A 25,849-nucleotide genomic window follows, 5' to 3' on the forward strand; every position below is an offset into this window, starting at 1 on the left:
TTGAATCCCCGATCCCCGTTGTTCATGTCGGACATTGCTGCCTGAAGGCGAGGCTGGCACCCGTGCCGATAGCCAAGGATGGGTGCCCGAAGTTGCTGTACCTTTGGCCAAGCTGAGAGAGATGTGTAACGGCTGTGCTAGGTGGGAACTTCTTATGCTGTTACAGCGCATCTTAAATTGAATTCGAAGTGGCCGTTTCCTGCTCTTGTCTCAGCTTTCAAATATCGTAGTTTAAACGTGTAAGTGATCTCTACCGTTACAGCACTGCATTCCAATGGTCACTCACGTCTGTGTGCGCTGCCTGGCTTTTCCTTTGGCAATTACAGCGTTCAGGGCCATGTTAGCAGGGAATAACGGGGTTATGTGTAAGCTGCGCTTTTTGTACTCTCTAAGTCTGGCAGCGCACCTGCTGCACGCTCAGCTCAGCCTAATGAATAGCTTCACATTCCAGTTCTAAGATTTAGGGATTTAACAAAAATGGAATAGACAAACAGAAAAAAAATTAATCATGTTTTCCATTGTGCTATATGGATACTTTATAGAGTACTTGAAACAGACCCACAACTTCTTCTGTGTTGTCAAAGCTTAGTTCGCTCAGAGATACAGGAGACTGGTAATGTATACTTAAAGTGAAGAATTAGAGCAAACTGTTACTTTGTCAAGCTGTGCTGCAGCTGGGATTAATTTGGGTTTTTTTAATTTCTCACTTTTTTTTGACCTGTTCTAGATGCAGGAAGGAGGCAACAACTGAATCTGGTACCCGATTTTATGAGTACATAAATTTTGTACTTTGTACTACAAACGGCCAGTTCAATCTAGGGATGACTTTTTAAAGGTATTGTGTACAGGGTGCTTTGGAAAAAGCCTGTTGGCACCTACCTGCATTGTTATGCACTTGGTGAGAAATTCTGTTTGTCCAAATCTAACCCATAGTACCTCTGCCCCTGAGCCTCACAGACCCTGACCAGAGGGGCAGCTCTGTCGGCCTCTCCTGTAAAAGGGTTTTGCAATCAGGTGAGCTGAAGTGTAAGAGAGGCAGTAGCAGCAGCTGGGCTCAGAAAGCCAGGTGGCAATCTGCAGACACAGACTAGTCCGTGGTCTCTTACAATTTCAAAGTTTATTTCATGCTGCAAAATTATTCTCGTTACAAAAGCGAAACAGGATAATTTGGAGCTTGGTCAGTTTAGTGCTTTCTCACTCGCAAAAGCAAATGTTATCCCACCCAGCAGACCTGCAGGTGGAAAATGTAAGCGCGATAAGCAGATTCAAGAAAACATTGGTTAGATCACTTCGCGTTTTCTCACAACATAGGAAAGCAAAGGTGGCTTCTCAACAAGAGCAATTTCAGAACTGTATTTGTAAATAACTGAATTTCGAAGTAATGCTGTTCTAACTTTTCTTCACAGATAGACTGTGTCAGCGGGCCATTTGCAAAGGACTCGACATCTTTCCCAATGAAACTGTTTAGTATTTTGCCACCGCACTGGTGTGATGTGTCAGTATGTTACCTGACCCCTCTAATCACTATAACAGCGTCCTCTTCAGTGCCTGTGCATGGGTCCTTGTTTAACAACCTTCTCTAGTAATGTCATAAAATGTGTGTTAATATCCTGAGGCAGTGTAAACAATTGGAAATGTGAGTGGAGAAACTTTGACCAGCTCGGCATTTTGAAGTCAGTTTTGTCTCATGAAGAATTACACTTTGTCTTCAGAGCTTCGGGAAATTCCTTACGCCCAAAAGTAGCAGCATAGGTGCAATAAACGGGATTCAATCCTTGCAATTAATTTTTTAATGCAATACTGTAATTAGACATTAAATTTATTATGTTAAAGCATGCTAATGGCTGCTCTGCCTGTAATAGGAGACGTGCTGTAGCCAAAATACAAGTGTCCTTCAAGACCATGATAATTTCCTTTATGGGTTGATCTTAGAGGCTTGGTTTGTTAGTTGGTTGTTTTAAAAGAGTGGTAGAGGCTGTAGATTTTATTAATTAGCCACAAAAATGTGTTCATGCTCAGCATGAAAGCATACTCTTTTTTTACTTAGACCTTGGCTAGCAGAGCCGAAAACTTAACAGGTCGGAACAGCTGCATCAGACACTGCTGATTTAACATCTAATTGGTTTGCCAGTCAGGATATTTCTACAGTAGTGACAAACATTTTACCTTTTAGGTTTCTTCTTGCTTTCTTTGCCAATGCTTTCTCCTGAGGTAGAATTGTTATTTTTTGTTACGAGACAGTCCTTGGCTAACACTCAATGGTTTCCAATTCAATCTCTTCAGTGGCACTTGCTGCAAACAAAAGGATATTATTATTGATTGGCAAATGGATTGGAAGGCCAGTGTTCCAAAATTAATAATGCTGTGTTAACAGCCGAGACATTTTGAACTTTTTAATATTAGCTCAAGCTCACTCATCTATAATTAGCTTTTAAATACATCTTTTCAAAATACTTAACTGCGGAGTCCCTCACAATCTTCAAAGTGACACTGGTTTCTTCCAATACAAGACTAAAGGCACTATGAAAACTAAAGTCCATAGGGCCTGTCCTCATAGCTCTTTTCATGACTTCTGAAAGGAGGGCTCTTCTAAGGTGGAATTGGGGCAGAAGTTAGGTCCCTGCTTTGGATCGTGTTCTAGGAGATGACAGAGCAAGTGTCCAGAACTGTGGTTTTCCTGAACTCTGCCAAATAACTCCATTACATTCAGCTCTGTAAGAAAATTGGCTTTAACTGGAGGAAGAAGAGGCTTTTATCCAACAAAAGCCTGTATATTCAGTAGCTACAGGAGCTTGTGGGTGGCGTATGCACTGTGAAAACAGCAGCAGCCCTTAGAGCTATAGGTGAATGGCAAAAAGGAAGAGACGGCTTGAGCCAAGTTCATCTCTTCTCGTAACACATTTTGCAGAGTTGACACAAAGTCTGGACCATGAGGCTTAGAATTCTTGAGTATCTGTGTTGGTCTAATAGAATACTCATACTCAGGCTGCTTGTTCTAATGTCACAGCTTAAGCAGCGCTTATTAGAGAAGAAATACAGACCTTTCACCCACAGGGCATGAAACCACTACTGGATCTGCACTTACAAAGAAGGGAGGTAAACGCCTGAAATGTTTTGAAGTGGTAAAAGAAACCTCCTGTTCCAAGAATGTGCCCGGAGCTTGAGCCCGGGCCCATCGCGTGACACCTTGTCTTGCTGCCTAGGCCGAATATCCCTGGCTGTGGCTTGGAAACTTCTTCTCTAATGTGTGAATGCTGCCTTCAGTGCAGCCCTTGTGTTCCCTTGATCTGCTTTTCATGACTGGTGTCTTTGGCGCGTGTTAGGACTCTGGTTCTGATATTAGTCATTGTTCGTTGGAGTCCGCAACTGGATGAAACGTGAGGACAGATGACAGGGGGTTGAGAGGAGAGGGAGGGGTGCAGTCCTCCATGAAGTGAGGTGGAGGCCACTCCCAAGGGCCATTTGAGTATTTTCCCTTAGGAAATACTCTTCTGATGCAGACTCTGAGAGCGTTGTTGATGCTCTTGACTCTGTCTCCTGCCCTCTGATGGGGGGGGGTTATTGCAGCTCTGGCCTTTTCTCCCTGTTTTGCAGTTAGCGATATTGGGAAGTGTTTTGTGATTTGTAAGGTAGACGTTGGGTGGATTGTTCTGCAACTAGATGTCTATTACTTAGTTGCCTCAACTAGTAACGAGTTGAACAGGATAACTGAACTGAGGCCTTCCAGTCTTGTTTCTCAGTGTCCCTGCTTAGCACCTTTTTGCTCAAATTACAAGTGAATTTTGGGCTCAAAATTCAGACCTGAAAACCCTATACCTTGACTGCATTCTTAGAGAGATACCTGTTAGTTTGTGTGTCGTCTTCTTCTGAAATAGATGGAGAGATTTATTACACAGCCACATGAAGCAGATCAGAATGGCAGATACTGCAGCAAGAAATGCAAAGAGAACTGCTACAAAATGTAAATCTTCATAGATAATCTCTGCAGGGAGGACAGAAAAAAAATTATAAAATTGATTACGAGCGGATTAATGTCTAAACACAAGGTAAAGCCAAGAACTCCTAGTTTGTACCATAAACGTTGACTATGATGGTGCCGTAGGTGTTGGTTCCATACTCCTCTGTTACAGTGATAAAGTAGTAGCCGGCATCTCTCATGCCCACATTCAGAAGCTGTATAGAGCCATTTTCAAAAGTAGTCACTCTGTCCTTGTAGACTGTGGATATGTTGACATAATTCCCACTTTTCCACTCAACAATCTTGGTGGTGCCCCAGCTTGACACATGCTTCCACTCAATGGTGGCGACACCTCTGCAAGAGTATTCAACTGAGAGGAGGATGTTTTGTGCCACTGTTGCATTGATGTTGGGTTGTGGGACAACTAACGATACTCCTCCGGGAGCTGAAAGACAAAGGAGGGTGATGAGTGTGGAGGTGATGCTGCACCAACCGTCCAGGGCAGGATGGGACCTCTGAGGTATGATTCATCCTACCCATCTCAGCGGTCTGTTTTAAGGGAGGATGGATTATGCTTCGCGGTTTCTCTTTCATAAAAGGAACATACATACTTAAAGACTAAATACACATTTTTGATTGGTAATAGTCAGGAGAAACATTTCCACCATACAGGACAAGTTATTGCATGTGTTTCAGTGTTTTGATACCTAAGAGGAGAGTTTGGAAGAGTCTTCTAGGATAAGAGAGCATAATATCTTCTGAAAACTGAGCAGTGCTTTTGTGTTCATCAGTAACTGGCTTTCCTTTAAAATCCTGCATTTAAATGGAGAGTTTAATTGCCGTGGCCAAGGTAACCTATTATATTAATTAATTACCATCCCCCAAAAGCAAGAACTGTACAGGCTTAAGTATGTGAAGACTTGGCATTTGGCTGCGTTTTCAGGGTGCATAATCAATGTTTGAGACAACAGCTTCGTCAAGGCAGCCAGTTATACACCAGTGCAGATAAACGGCAAGCAAAGGTGCACAGTTTCAAGTGAAGTCAGGGACTTCGTGTTCTGATGATTTCCAGGCAAAAATGCACCTGAAAGAATACTTAATTCTCAGCTAGTTCCCTCTTACGTGATTACGGAGCTGGTCATTACACTGTGAAAGTGAATTGATCATTTAGTTTAATGTGTAACAGCAATAATTTTTGCTTGCATGTGGGGATTTCTGCATGAAGATTTGGATGAACACCAAACATCTGAGTTTCAATTGGCATACATTTTTTTAAATTTAATAATTAGTGGCATGTTTGAGACACTTGGCTAGAGACTGGAATCCTGTTATCTACCCGCAAAAATCAAACCAGACAAAAGGCAGATAAAGCACAAAGTAAGCCTCACCACTGAATGCCTTTTCCTGGTTTGGCTTGGAACAGCTCACCCGCCCTTCTCTCGTGCTGTCGGAACAGCCTGACTGCAAGAGCAGAACTGAAAAAATAATGCTGAGCTGCAAATGTTGGTAACCCAGTGGGGAGGGAGGACAAGACCCTCAGCTATGCTGAAGGAGCACAAAGCAGGACCCCGGGGATGCTTCTAGGGGTTCTGCAGAGTCTTCAGGAAAAAGAATGGTTTAAAAAGGCAAAGAAAAAAAATATCCAAGGGAAAGAAATTCTTTTTTAAAATCTTACCAAAAAATAAGAACACCCCCCCCCCATGGCCAAAACCCCAGAGCAACCACAAATGGGGAGAGATGGGTAAGTGGATTACAAGCTGACTTTGCTCTATTTGGGATCCCTGGCAGAATTCAGAAACTCTGCTGCTCAAGGTAAGGCTGGGAAGCTCGAAGAGCCAGTTTGATTCCTGGGTCCTCGCCTAATGGGACCAGCACAGCAGAAAGCCCCAGCCAGTCAGTATTTTTTTAACTAGATAGGATCTAGGCTTTTTCCAAGATAACACTCCTGGGGTTCTCCCTTCATGGGCATCTTGTCATGCTTGTGCTGCCCTGTCCCCTTGCAGGGACACCAAGCTTTCTGGGCAGCCCAGCGTATCCTCAGTGAAGCTGTGTCCTGCCGTTCAGCCCATGTGCAGGAGAGGCGAACCAGAGCTCTGAAAAAGGCGTTTGTGCCAGCTAGAGAAACAGAACAGACGGGAACCTCTGGTAAATCACTGCGAATTGTTCTAATTGTTTTCTGCTCTGTGTGTTTATTTAAAGGTCTTTTGCACCATTTCTAACCAGACAGGAGCTGAGTGTCTCACCATAGTGACCCTTTTATGTTTTGATAAAGGCATGGCTTTGTTTTGAATATGAGACTGCAAGGTAAATGTAAAAAAAAAAAAAAAAAAAATCCTTCCATTAAATTATTTGCAAACATGTTCTGATCCTATCTAGCACACAAAGCCAAAAAAGGCAACGCAGTATCTAACCATTCAAAAATATTTTTAATACGCCGTCCACCTCGATCACCTGAACTGGTCTAATCCAAACAGAGCTGCATCAGCCTTGAGAGCAAACATCGCACCCACCTCCAGCGCCTTGCGCAAGGCCACTGCGCTCTGCTGGCTGCAAAACCAGACCCTTCACGCCCAGTAAAACATGCACCGACGAGACGAGGGTACCAGCATGCGGTGACTTTGTCCCTGCCCATGGCAGGGGGGTTGGAACTAGATGATCTTTAAGGTCCCTTCCAACCCAAACCATTCTGTGAGTTTACGAGTTTGCTGTCCCTGGCACGCTGCTGCGCTCCAAAGCGTTCACCTGGCCGAGAGTCAAAGCTGGAAGCGCGGCTCCCTGTACCACCCCTGGCCGTAGCAACGCGGCGGGGCCGGCAGCGTGCTGGGGAGCGGGCCGGAACGGGCTGGCGGCGAGGAGCCTCCACGCAGGAGCTCTAAAATGGGGGGGACAGCTCTAAAATGGAGCTCTCAAACTCTGGGGACAGTTCCTCCACCTTTCAGGGTCCTGCTTCTGCATCACCTTGATGATGAAGGTGTGGTGTGTCCAAAGCAAACCCGCCGGCGGCACTGCCCACCCCGGTGCCGGGCGCTGGGGCTGGCTGCAGCCTCCTCTAGCCCTCGCCTGGAGAGGACCGGCCGCCTCCCTGCCTGCTGCCCCGTCCCCACTCGCCCCCCGTGGGTTGAAATCCACCGCCCCTCCTCGCCGCCGCGCTCCCGAGCCCTTTCGGGCCGCTCAACCGGGATTTCTTTCCTCCTCCTTCCTTCCCCCCCCCGGTGCTGGGAAGGCAGAGGGGACGGGCGGCCGCTCGGGCTGCAGCCCCCGGCTGGCACCGCTCAGCCCCACGCCTCCCCCAGGAGGGGCCGAGCCTTCCCAGGCCGTTTCCAGCCTGCGGGGGCAGCGATGCCTGCCCGAGCCCCGCTGTGTCCGTCGCCGTCCCCTCCGCGACAGCGATCCGGGCGCTCCCGGTCAGGGCCGGGGTGCGAAGCGGCCTCGCCCCCGGCCGGCAGCCCAGCCCTGCCGGAGCCCGCGGAGGGGGAGCCGGGGGCAGCGCGGCCAGGAGGAGGGGGAGGAGGAGGAGGAGGAAAGGGCCGGAGGAGGAAGCGGAGGGGAGAAAGGGTCACTTACTCTGCAGAGCCCACCCGGCAGCCAGGCAGAGGGTGACGGTCCCCACGACGACGCCCCGTCCGCGGCAGCTCTGGAGCGGTCTCATCAGAGAGAAGCCCATGCCCCAGGGGTTGCATTGAAGCGGCCGGACCGGCCAGAGCGGCCCGACCCCGGGGGCTGCCCGCCCCAGGCCGCTTCCTCGCTCCTCTCCCTCCTCTTCCTCCCCTGCCTTCCGCGGCGCCGCTCGCAGCTGCCCCCCGGCGCCCGCCGCACCGGCCCCGGGGCTCTCCCACGCCTCACACCCCGCGATCCTCCGATACGGACTGAAGACGCAATTGGCTGCGGAAGGGAAAGCGCTGCCCGGCCGCCTGCCATCGCCCCGGCCAGGAAATGAGCGCTAATGGGCGGCCGGCGGGGCCGCTGCCCGGTGGGGGAGCCAGCCGTGCCCGCCGCATCCCCGCCCGGAGCGCAGGGACCGAGCCCCGCGTCGGGACCCTCGGCCGAGGTGCCTTTTTTTTTTGGGGGGGGGTGGGTGATGGCTAAAGAAACACGCATCTACAAGGGCAATTTCCCTTCTCGGGGGGTGTGGGGGGTCAAAAGAACTTTATTACCCTGAGGAGTCTGGTGATGCCGCGGGTGAGATGGCGGGGTTGGGCAGCAGCACCTCGGTGTCCCCAGGGAGTCACCTCAGATGACCATGCTGGAAAATGAGCCCAGTTCCCATCCCACTGTACCCAGCACAAAGACTGGGTGCTCCTCTCTCCCTTCCACTGTCTTACAGAGGACGTCCATAGAAATGTTTGTCCGTTCAGAAAGCATGGGACGGTGTGAGCTAGGGGAAAACAGGATTAGGAAACATGCAAGTGCCCCAATCCAGAAAATTCACGCTTGCTCAGGGGCAGATGCTGCCAGAGGCCACAAGAACCCCCCAGGAGAGCCCGGGGTGGCCCTTTTGCAGATCTTGCATCCCCCTCTTCCTTGTGTTTCCCTCTTTTCAAGTTTTCTTTAGGAGGTTGTAGATAAAAAAGAGACATCTCAACCTGCTGGTCAGCACAGGCTTCTCAGGGTGGGTGGGAGGGAAAGGCAATTACCCAAGCGAGAAGTAACAGCCAGGGTCTGCCAAGAGCCCTCTGCTCTGGAGAGCCACGTCTCCCACTGCACTGTATGAACTGGTTTCCCTACATACTGCTTGTGTGAGGATGGCAAGTGAGCCTCACGGGGGCTGGGTGGCCAAAGCCCAGCCCTGGGCAGGCATCAGAGCAGAAGCGGGGCTGGGCTTGCCTGGGGCTCAGCTCCAGGGCACCTGCTCCCACTGGGGCTTTCCAACAACGGTGACACTGTCGTGTGCAGCCAGGTGAAAGCCTCCATGTGACATTAGGGTGTCCTACTTGCACACCCCAGCGGGGACTTTCTAGGACTTAGGTCAGGCCTTGGCAAGAGAGGTTACAGTCTGTGTGGACTCCAAGGTCCACCTTTTATTCAGGGTGCAATAAAACCTCCAGCTTCCCTGACACGGGGTGCATCTCTTGAAGCTTCGGCAATGGGAGTCAGGTGGAGGGACAGGGGAAGGAGATGTCAGTGAAGACATACTGCCTGAATATTGCATCTCACATAGGTTTTGCAGCCTGCCATGATGCTGGAGGTGCCTGAAAGCACGGTTGTACTTCATCTGCAAAGGCAGCCTTCAGAGTGCCTCCCCTCTACCCCTTCTGTCTGAGCTGCTCCTGGGCTTCGCCAAATCCCCTCATCTGCATCGGGCCAACACCACATCTGGGTGTCCTGGCTGAAAATAAGATCCCCAGAGGCAAAATTTCTTCCTGACTCCATTTCTTCATGGCAGTTTTATTCCTCAAAGCATTAAAGAAGATCTCATGCTAAGGTAAATTTATGCCATTTTCCTTTTTAATTTCTTTAAACCTTTATTTAAATTATTTTTGAGCTCTTGACCCAGTGACCTCTTTTGGCAGAACAACATACGAGGCATAAGCTCATATAAAATGGATTGAACTTTAAGTAATTTAAAATGTATCACACTGATTGCATCGATTTAATGTACTCTATTGGAAAGACAGATGTTAGTCATGAAATTGAAATCCAGGTCTGGAGTTCTTCCCAAACGTTGGCAGTTTTGGCTTTGCAGTATAGGTCAAATATTCTGTCCAGGGATGAGAAACAAGTGTTTGTTTTCAGCATCAATAACTAACAGCAAAGAGCTATCAGATTCCTTCTTTTAAAGAGAAAAATATAAAATCTCTAGAGGTGTTTTTTTAATATAAACTGCACCTCAAGAAATACAGTGACACATATGACAAAATGCCCGGTATTAAGAAAACATTTAATAAACCCTTTTTATCTGAAGGCCAGCTGGTTCCTCTGCCTGAGAGCCCGTTGCAAGCAGCAGTTTCTCTCCCTTCTCTACAAGGGAGGAGGTTTCTCTTAAGCAGAAATGCGTCGGAGTATGAAATGGCAGCAATGGGTGAGCGCTTTGGGCAGGGTGGGAGCCCGCTGGCAGGGCAGTGGAGCAGTGAAAAGCAAGGGGGATTTTCAGGGCAGGCTCCCCCCCAGCAGCCCACAGAGGAGCATGGCTGTGGTGAGCTGCACCAGAGGGGCTGGTGTTGGGGACCACAGGGTGCAGCTCCATCAACAGGTGACTGCAGAGCAAATCGTTTGACTTCAAGGAGTACTGGTGATAGCTGTATTATTGATTAGCAGCCCGTCTAGCCAAATTTAACTTTGATGCTTGTCCCGTCTGAGTTGCCCAGCATCTGCCTGCCTCACAGCACCCCAATTGCAATGGGGGATGAGCTTCAAGATTTCTCCTGCTGGTGGGATGGGGTTTGAAGAGGATGCTGTGGATGTGCTGGTGGTGGGTCCTGGGCTTCGGCGCTTGGGCATTGGTGCAAAGCTTCAGCAGTGAAGCTGTTTCTGCCGAGTGGGAGCAAAGGGGTGCGCCTGCAGTGATGCTGACTTGGTAGCTAACTTTATGGGAAAGCCAGATTGGAGCGTTAATCCTGAGATTGCTTACCTTGGCATATTCGTGATGTGTTTTCCTAACAAAGCTTCTGATCGAAATCCTGTCCAGCCACATTCATACTAATGACCTGCTGCTCTGAGTTACAGATGTTTCATCTGTTAATGGTTCTCTTCTGGTTTTATTTTTGTCTGCTTGTCAAACAGCAGTTCTAGAAAACACAAATGTATCAAGCAATATAGCATAGGCTGTAAGAAATCCGTGTTTCCTTGTTTAATTACAAAGTGCCCTTAAACTAGCAGGCTCTGGAAATGGTTTACAGGCTTCGTAAGAGGTTCAATTCACCATCCATACACTGTTATAGACATCTGCAGACTTTTATTACCACATGCTTAGTATTTAAAGTTTCCTTTCCCTTTCCCTTTGCTCATTTCCATTATTTTAAGGGGTTTTTTTCTCTTCCTTCTCTTTGCCGTCTGAGAGTCTCTCAAGTTTGTCTGGAAGGCCTGATTTCTCTTTCTGGTGTCATTAATAATGGAACAAAACCACATTAACAACTGCAACAACAGCCAGATAGGAGCCAGAAAGCTCCTTTTGCTCTCTAATAGGCTGCATGAGTACTCTGAAATGCTTTATATGGAGAGTTCGCTTTTTTTTTTTTTCCTTGCCCTTTTTCTTTGATGTCTTTTTGGACTCAACAAAATGCTTGACCTTGTCTTTTGCTGAAGAAAAGATAAAATACACCAAAGTAAAAAATTCGCAGAACTTCCACACCTGCAATAACACTTGAGAGGTAATTTCATCCTGTGGGAAACCATGGCAGAAAATTTAGCAAAGAAATGTTAACAGGGACTGCAGAGCATTGCATGTGCAGGGTCAGAGGGCTGTGGAGGCTCCTCACCGCTGCCTTGAGATGCTTTTGGTCAATGCAGTGAGCTGGCAGAGAGCAGGAGAGAGCTGCAGGCTTCTGAACCGGCAACAGAAATGTACACCAGACACAGGTACAGAAGAAAAATAGGTAACATCCTGGTGGACCTTCCTCTTTCACATGAAATTGTGGTCCAGGCTTACCTGATTCTGGTGTTCTGGAAGTGCGAAGAAGGTTCGTTGGGAGGTCTCAGTGTGTAAAAGCATTCCTTCCACCCATACAAGATGAAAAAAAGTATTTTTCAGCATCTAAAGTAGGACCTGGCCAGATCTGCACTTTGTTTGTCAGTGATTTCTTTTTGCCTTTTATTTTTTTGGCAGAGACACAGTACTAAAAGCGCTTCTCTTACCCCGATTCAATCAATGGCTGTAAGAGGAGAGACCACGGCAGTCCTGGTCTGTCAGCATTCCTCTCCTTTTTAAGCTATCTCTAGACTGCCTGAGTCTCCTTGTGGTTTTGGTCTTTAGTTTTGGGGGTTAGGAAAATAGAGGAAAAAATGAAATGAAGTGACACTCAACCTTGAAATGCACAGAAATGTTTATCTGAGGATGCACAGATGCTTAATGGAAGGGAGGCATTTGGAAACAGCTTTCATCGAATGTGAGGTACTCAAGGCCACCTTTGAGTGGCGATAGTCGGGTGATTGCATTTGCCCACGAGGCACTGTTCAGTGTCAGGAATGAAATGGGCTTTTGCTATGTGGCATTAAATGTAACCGCCATGATGTTACATCCTCCTTCTGTATTTACAGAGAGTGCCATACCCCCCATTTTCTTTCAATGGGAAACCAAAGCATGAAGTTGATTTTTTTTCTAGGAAGTTTATGGCAAAACAGAGAAAAAAAAATCCTTGCTTTCTTGAGGCTTTGAGGTGGCCTTTATCCCTTACAGATAGTGTGGCAAGAGCACAGGGCACAGCCAGCACGGGGACAGTGGCTGCAGGCTTGCACTATGGCAGCAGGACATGTTATACGACCACCACAATTTGTTGGGCTCTTGGTTAGCATTTTTTTCTCTCTCTGTCTTCCTTCCTCCTTCTTGTCTGGTTCATCATGCTCAACGCACCTGTCTGCAGATGATGCCTAAGACATGGGGGCATTGATTATCAACACTAGTTGCAATTCTTGTGCCACAAGCAATGCCCAGAAAAGCAGCTTGACCCAGAGAAGCAGCTATGGCACCAACCAGGGTAGGTGTGACAGCCATGAAAACATACTCAAATCCTGCAAAATTAGAAGTAAACCTTGTAGGAGCTGGCTACAAAGACTTTCTGGTATGGCTGTGCCATCAAGATCTTCCCAGAGACCGAAGGAAGGCAATGGCAGCACCCATGCCTCACTTTTACTACAACTACTGGGTTGGGATTTCCAGCCCGGCACAGTTTGTGCGTGTCTCTGGGGACCTTGGAGATGCTGTGTCTGGTGACATAGGCAGTCTGGCTCTCCCCGAAAGCTGTGTATGTGTCATGCAAAGGCTTGTTTCTCAGATTTTATAGTCCAGCTCTGTAAATCAAAGAGGTTTAAAGAATCTCAGGCATCACCCAGTAGGTAAATCTATTATCAAAAACCTGTTTTGGTTCATCTAAAGCTGCTCAAGAATTTGAATCCTGTTTGCTGAATATTTTCAGGATTCTTTTCCCAGGCTATAGTCAGAAGGCCTATAAGAAGGGTATACGGTCTTTCTCCTCGTGCCTCATATTCAACAGCTCAGGGGTAGAAGCTCTCACGCAAGAAATGGGAGACTCAGGTCAAATGTGGACACTTCTGGGGAGGTGGGATGGAGGAGAATAGTTGAATCCTCATTTCTTTTACCCTGAAATGTTAACCCCACAGCACAAAGTAGGCTTTCATTTCAGAAAACAAAGGCAAAGTAATAGAATCATAGAATGCTTTGGGTTGGAAGGAACCTTTAAAGATCATCTAGTCCAACCCCCCTACAGCGAGCAGGGACATCTTTAGCTACATCAGGTTGCTCAGAGCCTCGTCCAACCTGACCTGGAATGTTTCCAGGGATGGGGCATCTACCACCTCTCTGGGCAGCCTGTGCCAGTGTTCCACCACCCTCATTGTAAAAAATTTCTTCCTTATATCCAGTCTGAATATACTCTCTTTCAGTTTAAAACTATTACCCCTTGTCCTATTACAACAGGCTCTGCTAGCAAGTCCTTCCCCATCTTTCTCATAAGCCCCCTTTAAGTACTGGAAGACCTCTATAAGGTCCCCCCAGAGCCTTCTCTTCTCCAGGGTGAACAACCCCAACTCTCTCAGCCTGTCCTCACAGGAGAAGTGTTCCATCCCTCTGATCATCTTTGTGTCCCCCCTCTGGACCTGCTCCAACAGGTCTATGTCTTTTTTGTGCTGAGGGTCCCAAAACTGGACGCAGTACTGCCCCAGTAGAGGACAGAATCACCTCGCTCGACCTGCTGGCCACGCTTCTGTTGATTCAGCCCAGGACACAATTGGCCTTCTGGGCTGCAAGTGCACATTGATGGCTCATGTCCGGCTTTTCTCTCACCAGTACCCCCAATCCCTTCATCCTCTAGCCTGTATCGATTCTGGGGTTTGCCTCAACCCAGGTGCAGGACCTTGCACTTGGTCTTGTTGAACCTCATGAGGTTCACATGTACCCACTTCTCAAGCTTGTCCAGGTCTCTCTGGATGGCATCCTGTCCCTCAGGCATGTTGACCACACCATGTAGCTTGGTGTTGTCTGCAAACTTGCTGAGGGTGCACTCGATCCCACGATGTCATTGATGAAGATATTAAACAGCACTGGTCCCAGCACGGACCCCTGAGGGACGCCATTTGTCACTGATCTCAGTCTGGACATCGAGCTATTGACTACTACCCTCTGGATGTGACCATCCTACCAATTCCTCACCCACCAAACACCCCATCAAATCTATATCTCTGCAATTTAGAGAGAAGGATGTTGTGGGGGACCGTGTCAGAGGCCTTACAGAAGTGCAGACAGATGACATCCATAGCTCTTCCCTTGTCCATTGATGTAGTCACTGCATCATAGAAGGCCAGTAGGTTGGTCAGGCAGGACTTGCCCTTGGTGGAGCCATGATGGCTGTCCCAAATCACCTTCCTGTCCTCCATCTCCCTTAGCACAGCTTCTAGGAGGATCTGTTCCATGATCTTCCTGGGCACAGAGGTGAGATTGGCAGGTTGGTAGTTCCCAGGGTCCTCCTTTCTACCCTTTTTAAAAATGGGTCCAAAGTTTCCCTTTTTCCAGTTGCCCAGGACTTCACCTGACTGCCATGACTTTTCAACTGTCATGGAGAGTGGCTTGGCAACTACATCAGCCAGTTCCCTCAGGACTCTGGGATGCATCTTGTCAGGTCCCATAGACTTATGTATGTTCAAGTTCCTAAGGTGGTCATGAACCTGATCTTCTCTTACAGTGGGAGGGACTTTGCTCCTCCAATCCCCATCTTGCAGCCCATCCACTCGAGAGGTGTGGGAAGAGAGGTTAGCAGTGAAGACTGAGGCAAAAAGTTGTTGAGTCCCTCAGCTTTCTCCTTGTCCGTTGTTACCAGCTTGCCAGTCTTTCTCATCACGGGGGTATCCTTTCTTTAACCACCCTTTTCTGGTTGACATAGAAGCCCTTCTTATTACTCTTTGCATCCCTTGCCAAGTCCAGCTCCAGCTGCACCTTGGCCTTCCTGACCCCATCCCTACACAGCCAGGCAGTGTCCCTGTACTCTTCCCAGGATGCCTGTCCATGCTTCCACTGCCTGTGCATTTCCTTCTTGCCCTTTAGTTTGCTCAGCAGGTCTCATCTCAGCCATGCCGGTCTCTTGTCTTGCTTTCCCAATTCCTTACACCCGGGGATCAAGAGCTCTTATGCTCTATGGGAAGCGTCCTTAAAAATCTGCCAGCTCTGTTCTGCTCCCTTGTTCCCGAGGGCAGTTTCCCAGGGGGTCCTGTTGACTAACTCCTTGAAGAGCTGGAAGTTTGCTTTTCTAAAATTCAGGGTCCTGACTTTACTCTTTGCCTGACCCATATCCCTCAGGACAGTGAACTCCACCAGCGTGTGATCACTGCAGCCCAGGCTGCCTCCAACCTTGACGTCACCGATTAGCTCACTTGTGGTGGTAACTAACAGGTCCAGTATAGTGTCCCCTCTGATAGGGCTGTCTATTACCTGGCTTAAGAAGTTATCCTCCATGCACTTGAGGAGTCTCCTGGATTGCCTACAGCTTGCCATGCTACTTTTCCAGCAGATGTTGGGGTGGTTGAAGTCCCCCATCAGGATGAGAGCCTGTGAACATGAAGCCTCCTGTAGCTGGAGTAAGGCTTCGTCCATAGGCTCCCCTTTGGGAGGGCAATGCCTCCCCTCCTCCTTTCCTCGCTTGTCCCTTCTGAACAGCCTGTGGCCATCGATAGCTGCACTTCAGTCATAGGATTCATCCCACCAAGTTTCAGTAATGGCAACCAGGTTGTAACGTTCTAGCAGCATGGTGGCTTCCAGCTCCTCCTGTTTGTTGCCCATGCTCCATGCATTGGTGTAGAGGCACTTCAGCTGGGCTGCTGGCCGTGTTTCCTTCATAGAGGAATACCCCTTAATTCCTTTGGGCTCTTTCACTGGTGTTTCCCTGTTAGATCCTATTACCTCAGGAGCCCCTGGCTCATCTCCATAAGACTTTAAGCGTGCTGCAGTGTACCCAGCATGTCTTAGAGCGACAGGCTGAGGGCCCTCACAAGCACCCCGTCCCTCTAACAATGGTGTGTCGTCCCACAGCTTATCACGCACAAACCTGATATTATCCCCCACCCCCTTCAAGACCAGTTTAAAGCTGTGTGAGTGAGCACCGCTAACTTGTGAACAAAGACCCTCTTTCCCCTTTTGAGAAAAGTGAATCCCATCTAATGCCAGCAGGCCTGGTGCTGTGTAGGCCATCCCATTATTGAAAAACCCAAAACTGTTATGGTGACACCAGTCATGGATCCACGTATTAATAGACTGGGTCAGTCTGTTTCTTCCAATGTCACTACCTGCAACTGGAAGGAGAAAGGAAAAAATAACCTGTGCTCCAGATTCCCTTAGCAATCATCCCAAGGCCCTCAAGTCTCATTTGATTGCCTTTGGACTATGCATTTGCCGAAATAATAGTGCACTTCTGATTAAATAAAAGTATTTATGTTCCAGTTTGGCCAGGACACGAGAAGGTCAGTCGTTCATACAACTCTTCACCTCACACCAATGTCTGAAGTTATGGTCTGTAGTCTAGAAAAGTGCTCAGTTAATGTTACACCATACGAAGAAAATAAAAGGAGCTTTTATCACATGTAAGAATCATCTGACCATTTTCCAAGGTACTCTAGTTCTACTTTGCTGACCCATGGTACTTCTTGCTATTGATCATTAGTAGTGTGAATATTTTCAGTTGTAGAATTCAGCCACATCTCTATCCACTGCATGCAGAATGAAAAGTCTCAAAAAGGGGCAAATACGAAAGGGACTTCCCTTTCCTCCCTGTGAGGTTCAATTCTATCCTCTCTATTACCAGAATAGCACAAGCTTTCGTCATCTCAAACCTTGGGATGCCCCAGGTGCTTAAGCCTGTTTCCCACCTCCAATTTAGTCACTGTCCTAAGATGCAGGAGTAGTGAGTGATATGTATAGATTGGGTGAGAATTGAATAGAATTAAGCATGAGTAATAATTAAGCATGATTAAGCTGGTCTAGTTGAAACGGACCATTTAAGTGTCTACACTTTTGTCTCAACAGTTCTTTTTATGTGGGTCATCTGAGCACCTCTCCATTTCGTTTGGCGTAAATTTGGTACAAAGCATTTACTTTGACCTGCCCTGTCAGCACAGCCGTGTCCTCACGTGGTCTAACTGAGCTGCTGAAACCAGAACCTTCTTTTTCCACCAGGCTTGCTATCTGTTTGCAGAAGGGCTGAGCAGGGACTGCCCATTGGGTCTCTCCAGAGAGCCAGGCTTAATGCTTCTTGCTCTGGGCAACCTCGCTGTCCATATTGGCTCCCATGTGTGGACACGATGCCTGCGGGGCAGCTGGGAATATGCAGCATGGAAGGAAATTGAGTCAAGCCCATCCAGCCCTGCAGAATGACTACTGAAGCATGTCAGGCATGTTGCTTTTCAAATAATGGCTGTGATTGAGCAATGCTGGTGTAATTATGGTGTCTCCTGCGGAAGCAAGTATGGGTAACTCAGGGCAGTCACAGCTCAGACCCTTACACATGCACCGTGGGTGGTTTCCTCCTGGAGCACCAAAGATGCCACAATGTCAGTTACAGCCTTGGCTCCACTCCCCACCTCAGCCTGTGTGTGGGGAGGACTTAGGAACTGCTCCAAACATATCGGAGATGGAAACTTCGTCTATTTTTTGCCTCTGATTTGCAGGAGTGGGGTGTGGGTAGGTGGCTGGTGGAGGAGGTCATGCAGCACGGTCACTAACAGCAGAAGACCTCCCAACAACCTTGACAGGGGCACCTGGTGCATGGTGGCCTGGAACAAGCTACGGGTGCCTTGCCAGGGCCCAAAGGCCACTGGCCACTTAGGGAGGTGTGGATCAGACTGGTAAGTGGCAGGCAATGGTGCTTGGTGGCAGTTTGCATCTCCTGGTGAGGACACTTGTGGTGATACCGGGAGGTCCACATTCAAGGCTCTGGGAAAGGTGTGCTTTCAAAGGGAAGCACTGGTTTGTGTTACTTGGAGCTGCGCTTAGGTGGTGCTAGAGAGTAAATATTTAAAACCTCGTTGCAATTTGGGTGTCTGGATGAATAGTTTGTTGACATTTGTCCCTAAAACACCTTGTGAAGAATGGTGATCGAGTGGACTCAACACTGCCCAATAAGACACATCTCACAGGACATGCCAGGGCTGCAATGTTTAAGGAAAAGGAATCTTAAATTGTCTTAGCATTTTAGTACTTTCTCAAAACTTGATTTGAAGAACAGGACACCCTCCAGTTTTATTCAATGACAAAATCCTTGCCTGACATTCCCACCAATGGGATATTTAGAATGATACAGTCCAAATAAAAGTTCACAGACCAAACAGTGGCTTATGCATTCTCTCACCTACAAGAGCACAGCTGGGGGAGTGGTGAGCACAGCCACTCTCTTATCTCTCTTGCTGGTGCTATTTCTTCCAGCTTCCCAAGAAACCTTTCTTGCCGTGCAAATCAGGACTGGCATTGGGGTTTGCATTGCCCTGCAAGCCGTGTGGGGGAGAGGAGAACTGGGTAAGTTGGTGTTCATCTTTGGCAGAGCACAGCGAGGCATCTTCTGTATTGAATCTGCCTGAAGGAATCTGGAGCCTGAGTGAGTTTTAGTGTCACACACACCTGTGGAAGGTAAGCATCCTTTCCCCCTTGGACATTTTATAGCCCTGGTGCACATAGCGTTTAGCTAAGGGCTCTCAGACATGGCCCTTGCTTTACAAAAAATGTGTAGGACCTAGAATTTGGTCTTTCATAGCAACAGGGCCAGTATATGACGATGTTGGACTCCACAGTGGAAGTACAGCTAGAAATTCCAGGCTTTATATCCAACTAGCCAGTTTTAAGTTTTGCTGTTGGTTTTAACAGTAGTGTGCCAATCTGACAAACGTTATCTCCACTGCAGAGTTAAAGGCAGGGTCTAACGTGGCCAGACCTGTGATCCGTATTGCAAGCTATAGCCCCTTGCCTTTTCTACACCCTTCCCCAGCTGTGTGGTCTTGCCACCATGTGAGGTTCGTGTTGAGGTACACAGGAGGTGTACAACAGCATGTGTAGCTCATCAGCACAGAGTCTTGTCCAAAGTCTCAAGATTTCCTGGAGCTTCATGTCTGCGTGCTGACCCTCACATGCAGAGAGACCACTGCAAGACCATGACCTCAGTTTGTGTAGTGTTTACTAGATTTAAATCGTCATCATGAAGCGAATGGGAGTACATGATGCACATGGAATTAAAAGAAGTGGTCCTAAAGACAGCAAGCAGGGGCAGTTCATCTAGCACTCTTGAAAGATTTGCCCAGCCTTTGTTTACTTCAAAGAGCATTTAATTTTTTCTGTAGGTTTTACTTTTCAACGAATTTAGTGTTTTCTGCAAATTTAAGTTTAACTGTATATTTCTGTATCCCAGATTTCTGTTTCAAATGCCTAAACAATTCTCTGAACCTGGAAGGGCTTTGGAAAGGTGGTGTTTTAGTGACTTGGTGTAGAAACATCCATACAGCAACTGGGGAAAAAAGTTTAATATTCAGTCTGTATTTATCTCTGATCCTCATTAAATGCGTGATGTTTGACTCCCACTTTTGGGAAAACCTCTTGTAAGCCTGTCAATGACATGTGTTTTAATTAGGTGACCTGAAGGAGCCCCAGGGCAGAGATTGCAGGTTTGTTTTCAACCTCATTTCCACTTTTTTCACAGTCTTATTTCCAGATTGATGTGTGCAAAGGTGACTTGCCTCCTAATGAGGGGGTTATATATTGAAAGCAGCTTCAGCGAGGTTGGTCTTAGATCTACTTTGATGGCGTTAAGCAGTAATCTTTCATAGACTGCATGCAAGTTAGCATGAATTCATGCTAAGGTGGCATTAATTTCCTTGAATTATGTCAGGACACCACATCTACATGGCCTTCGGTGACTGCAGAACAGTTAAAAGTCATCTTTTCATTTATGCTTTGCTGTTCAGGTGTCCACCAGTTCTCATAGACATTAAAGACTTCATTTTCAGGGTGGCGTGTTATTCTCAGTTGCCTGAGAACCTGAGAGGGCACGGTTAATACAGCCTGGCTACATTCTCACTACAGACCCAACTGCTTTCCCTCTCCCTTCTCCTCAAGTCCAGAGCAGTGGTGTGAAATCCTGTCCCTAACCAGTCACATCCATCCAATGCGAAGCTGCACATCAGTGGTGCATGAAATAACTAATTTCTGGAACCCAAATGTCTCTGGTTTATGTCCAGTGTATAACTTCCTGTCCATAAAGTGCTTCTTACGCTTACAGATAGTGGCCAAGTAGTGAGGGCAAGAAATTAAAAAAAAAATTTAAAAAGCCCTTTCAGTACCTAAATGGGCTCCTTTATCTCGGTTTCACTACACAGTGAAATGGTGGCAACTGCATAGTTGTTAATATTCAAGGTCCAGTGTGTGTGATATCTAGCTGAGAATACCAGTACTTGGGAAAGCATATCCTGAAAGTTGCCCTTTACCAGCCATAAACTTTCCACTCCTACATCACAGATCTGCTTTAATTAATGATGATATGGTACAGTGGGGTAAATTTATGCCACATAGTCCTTTTTCTGATCTCAAAGGTAGGTTTGGGTGAAGGTGGATGTTACTAGTTGCTGAGCTTCTGCCCATTGTTCAGTATCTTATTGCCACTTTAAACATCCTCCAGGAGGGGATATTTCCCCATAGGAGAAAATATGGGATGGGGCTCTGAGTAATGTGATTTAGCTACAGATGTCCCTGCTCACTGCAGGGGCATTGGGCTAGATGACCTCTAAAGGTCCCTTCCAACCCAAACTATTCTAGAGCTGTGATTCTATGAATACTCTCACTTTGAGAACCATATGCTATCCTGTGCTGTGCTCCTCAGTCCCATTTCTTGTTTCTCTTCTTTCCTGTGGCTCTTCTGCTCTTCCCTCTTGTTTCCTTGCCTGTACCAACAAAAACTTTCAAACTGGCAGGGTTCCCTACCTGTTCCTTCCCAATTCCACCTAATATGATAATCACCAATTAGATAGTTCATCTTTGCAATGAATTATCCTAGTTGGGTTTGAAAACTTAGTATGATCAAGGGATGTACAGGGGAATTAATCTCTGCTAGGCATTGTTTCAAGCTGTCCTGATCAGTTCTGTTGCATATCTATCCTTGGACTGTGCTCATCACAGTGTGATCTGAGCCCTGGCCAGAGCAGTAGTATGTGATGTTCAACACGACATTGCACAGTTCACCAAAATTGTAAAAATTGTGTAAAAGTTGAAAGTTTTTCAGTTTGCTTTAGTCCTAGAGTGTAATATTTCTCTCCAATCCTGTAACTATGTCAAGGTCTGTTATTTCTGAATTGAGAGCATAGCTGAACTCAGAGAGAAAATAAGTCCCTTGTTTGTATTAAAGAAAACCCTGTCATGCCCTTGCTGCAATACAATGCAAGTGTCACAGCTTGCAGTTGCATAGCAAGAGTTCCAGAATTGTAAATATGCTTCATTTTTAAATTCTGCTTTCTTCTTCTTTAATAATCGCACTCTCTTTCCTTGTCTTTGCACAGACAACCTGGGGTCCAGTATACAGACAGTCAGCTGATACAGGACCCAGTTTAGATTTAGAAATCCAAAGCACACTAGGGTCTTGACTTCTCCATTGTTGTAGCTCAAGGGTAACAAGCAGGCCTCTGAGCATTTGTCAGCATTAAACTAGAAGTGGTAGTGGTTACCTGAATAGTACCCGATTGCCCATCTCCAGCAGGGCTGGGAGAAGTAAGGAGCAGAAGACATCACTGGGGTTTGCCAGTCTGAACTCTGGACTGGACTTCACATACCCTAGGGCTTCCCTGAATGAATTCCTCCTTAAAACAGAGGATAACTTTCAGAAAAGCTTCCAGTTTCACTATAGCATTTTCAGTGATGAAAAATCCACCTCAATACTTGGGAAATTGTTCTAACATTTAATGGACCTTATATTTAAAAAGTTGAGCCTTGTTTGTAGTCTGAATTTGTCTAGTTTTAATATCCAGATATTGGATATTGTCATAAGCCCTGACTGTGAAAGAAAAGAGACGTTATCAAAGTAGCAGGAACATGCTCTGGGTATTATTCTTCTCATCTGAATTTCAACGTTACTGCACATAGCATCACTTGGGGCTTCCTTTCAGGGCAACACAGCCAGTAGCTGGTTTGAGAGTGTGATTCACCTAATCTGTCTATAGACATCTGCATTAGATTGTCCATTAGCCCATACTGAAGTGCATCTCATTTGACCAGCTGAGCACACACTATGGACTGCTCCTCATTGCCTACCCAGTCACTGATAAGTGCAGTTCAATAGCATGATGCCAAGAATCAACCTCATTAGAGATCCAGATACCGGATGATAATTTTCTACTTGTAATTACATTTCAGGACCTGTCAGTTAGCCAGTTGTTAATCCACCTAAGATACATGGCATTGATTTTGTATTGTTCTTGTTTCTTAATCAAATTTCTGCTGATACCATCTTGGATGCTCCACAGGAGATGAAGTCTAAAAAATGTCAGGGAAACCCAAGACAATGGAAGCCTCAGGGTATTTCAGTGGATCCTTCCAGCCCAGGTGACAGTAGACTGCTGCCCAGATGCTGGCGATTGCTGCTTTAAGTCTGTCTACTGCAAATATTTTATCCCCTCAGTTCAATTCCAGGTCCCAGGCCACTGACTGTCCACTTTGCATGAATGTTAATGCATTCTCTGGGGCTTTTTTGGAGTGAACCAACTGATTTCATCAAAACCAAAACTGAGGTGCTGTTTTGGAGACAGTTCATTCCAGAGCACTCCAGAGGACTGAGACTGGACTAGATTTGGCTCTTCCAGCTTCTGCAGTGTTCCACTTCTATTCCAGCAGGCTTTGCACCCCTCCAGTCTGGTTGCATTCCCTCTACCACCTGGCCTAAGGGCCCAGGACTCCTTCATCATGCAGAGGCATTTAGTCTTGTAGACATAACCTTTGAGTTCACTGGGTCCTCTCCCTGTCCCATGGAGTGACCCAGCACAAGCAGTGTCCAAGAGGCTCATCATCTCCTTTGAAGCAGCTGACCAAACTCCAGTGCAGTCACTCTTTTTATCTGGAAGCTCTTTTGCTCATTTTTAGAATCTTTCTGCTCATTGTCGTGCATAAACCAGCAGACTTGAAGAGTCCTTATCACACCCATGTTCACATAAATGATCCAGACCTTTCTGGCCTTTTTGTTCCAGCTTTTTTAAGTTTTTGTGAACAATTGCATGCAGTCAGCTAAACTGGACTTTTGTTATGGTGGACAATTTGGGGTCCAGACCACTGTAAGGCAATAAAAAAGCCATTGTTTTATGATAACTTGAAAATGAAAACTTTCTAGGAATCAACTGGTTGTTATTACCAATGACTAAGGTGAGAAGGTGTTTAGCCTCCAGATCGTGCCACGAGACTGTCATCGTATTCTTCCAGAGTCACAAAATCTCACAATGGCTGAGGTGGGAAGGGACCTCTGGAAACTGTTTAGTCCAACCTCCTACTCAGAGCAGGGTCAGTGAAAGGAGGTTGCTCAGACCTGTGTCCAGTTGGCTTTGTATATCTCCAAGGATGGAGACTGCACAACCTCTCTGGGTGACCTGTTCCTCTGCCTGACTTTTTTTTCATACTTAAGAGTGAAAAAGACTTTTCTTATGGATTATCCTGTGTTTCAGTTTGTGGCCATTGCCTCTTATCCTTTCACTGGGCACCACTGAGAAGTGTTTGGCTCTGTCTTCACCCCAACTCCTTCAGGTATTTAAAGACATTGATAAGATCCACCTGAGCCTTCTCTTCTCCAGGCTGAACAGCCCCAGCTCTCTCAGCCTCTTTTTGTATGACAGATGTTCCAAACCCTTAATCATCTTCGTAGTCCTTCACTGGACTGTCTTTCACCAGGGCTAAGCAGAAGGGAAGGGTCACCTCCCTCAACCTACTGGCAATACTCTGACTGATGCAGATCAGGAGGCTGTTGGTGTGTTTTTCTCACAAGGACACATTTCTGACTCGGCCCCGAGCCTGTCCTGATGTCTGGGCTTGTTCCTCCCCAGGTGCAGGACTTTGCACTTCACTTTGCTGAACTTCACGATGTTCCTGTCAACCCATTTCTCCAGCCTGTCCAGGTTCCTGTGGATGGCAGCACATCCACCTACTGAATCAGCTGCTCCTCCTCGTTTTATCTGCAAACTCACTGAGTGTGCACTATGCCCCAACACTGAGGCCACCGATGAAGATGCTCAACAGTAGTGGCCCCAGCATAAAACCCTGGGGTACACCACTAGTGACTGGCTCCCAGCTGGACCTTGTGCTGTGGATCACAGCCCTCTGAGCCTGGCAGTTCAGCCACTTTTCAGTCCACCTCACTGTCTGCTTGTCTAACCTGTACTTTATCAGCTTGCCCATGAGGATTTTGTTAGAGGCAGTGGTTACAAAAGTCTTGCTAAAGTAAAGATAAATAACCTCCACTGGACCAGTGTTGTGAATTAAACTGACCAGGAAAACTTCCCTCCAGCTGTGAATGGAAGTTCTTATCTCATGCAAAATGAGTGGTCACCTTCTATCACAAAGCATTCTTCCAAAGATCTCAAAATCCTTCTTGGAGTCAATTAAAATGCTGACCCTCTTTAAGGGACTGGGAAAGTAAAGCACGAGTGAGCCAAGTGAATTGCCTAAGGCAGATTTGCAAAGTCTAACTTGTGCAGCAACACCTCCAGGATCAGATAAGATATCTGGTGGAGGGAAACTGAGGAGGGGAGGAGGAAAATGGACACTTCTGCCAGGGCAGATCCTATATTACTTCAAAAGACCTGCCAAAAGATTTTTAAAAAGCCCATAAAACAACCATTTGGCCATTTGACCGAAGAACGGAAGAAAAATACTATCTGTTCTTGAGGTTATTTAATGTTGAAGACAGCCATTTCCCAGCAGACTTAAGGAAAACTTCAGCTATACATAATTTGGGATGTTCATACTTTTCGTGTCTGATAATGGAAACCTTACTCCAATTCACATTATTCTCCTTCTTTTGATTATTCCAGGCAGCCCAAATTCCAGTCGCAATGATGATCCTGGCCCCTGCCTGGGGGGCAGAGAAAGTCGTGCAGCAGCATTCCCATCCCTGGGGATGATGGATTGCCTTGAAGTTTTAAGGATCCACAAAGCAAGTTGGATTTTTTTTTTTTGAATTTACAAATGTCCTGCTGTAGGGGATTAATGCCTTTCAATTCTTCCCTTGTTGTAGGAGCACAAAAGTCAGTGATGGTCTAGAGCAGGAAAAGTTATTAGAAGACCAAAAAGCTGTGCTAGTTGAGCTGGTGTGCTCTCCAGCAGAGGTTGTAGTAAAGTCTGAAAAATGCAAGGGAAGATTGGTGTATGGCGTGTGAGGTAAAGCCAGAGAGCATGGCATTTACATGGAAACAATGAGAGGATCATCTTGGCCCCACGCAGCTCATAGCTCATGCGGAAGTATCTCCCTGACAGCGTTAGAAACATCTGGCAAATCTGCAAGTGTTTCTTTGCTTTCCTGCTGGACTCCAGCTGTTATTCCAGTGAGGACATGTTTAGGAAATCCTAAAAATGAGCATAAGTGAAAAGGGGAAGACGTGCAGATTTCCCTTCGGAAGTGTTATGTTCCTGTTTTTCTCATCTGTATAGACCAGACATCCAAAGATGCTGTGTGAGGATCTGACGAGATGCTGAGAATTCAAGCAAACGAAATGCTTCCCAAATTGCAGGTC

The 25,849-nt window shown here is 46.8% G+C and overlaps 1 protein-coding gene across 2 annotated transcripts; it reads right to left on the reverse strand.

The window, feature by feature from the left end:
- Nucleotides 1–2,248: 2,248 nt before the first annotated feature.
- Nucleotides 2,249–7,860, reverse strand: VSTM5 (V-set and transmembrane domain containing 5). Of its 2 annotated transcripts, none has more exons than XM_086475972.1 (4): nt 7,523–7,860; nt 4,074–4,403; nt 3,842–3,982; nt 2,249–2,292 (listed from the first exon to the last, which is right to left on the reverse strand). In XM_086475972.1, the coding sequence occupies exons 1-4, from the start codon at nt 7,620–7,622 to the stop codon at nt 2,249–2,251; spliced, it is 615 nt and encodes a 204-aa protein (XP_086332098.1). In that variant the 5' UTR covers nt 7,623–7,860. The 2 variants fall into 2 exon arrangements, with proteins under 2 accessions (XP_086332098.1, XP_086332091.1); XM_086475965.1 differs by lacking the exon at nt 2,249–2,292 and adding an exon at nt 2,776–2,837 and having other exon boundaries at nt 7,523–7,607.
- Between the last annotated feature and the right edge of the window lie 17,989 nt (nt 7,861–25,849).

Source organism: Leptosomus discolor, chromosome 1, assembly GCF_034619465.1.
Source record: "Leptosomus discolor isolate bLepDis1 chromosome 1, bLepDis1.hap2, whole genome shotgun sequence".
Taxonomy (NCBI): Eukaryota; Metazoa; Chordata; class Aves; order Leptosomiformes; family Leptosomidae; genus Leptosomus; species Leptosomus discolor.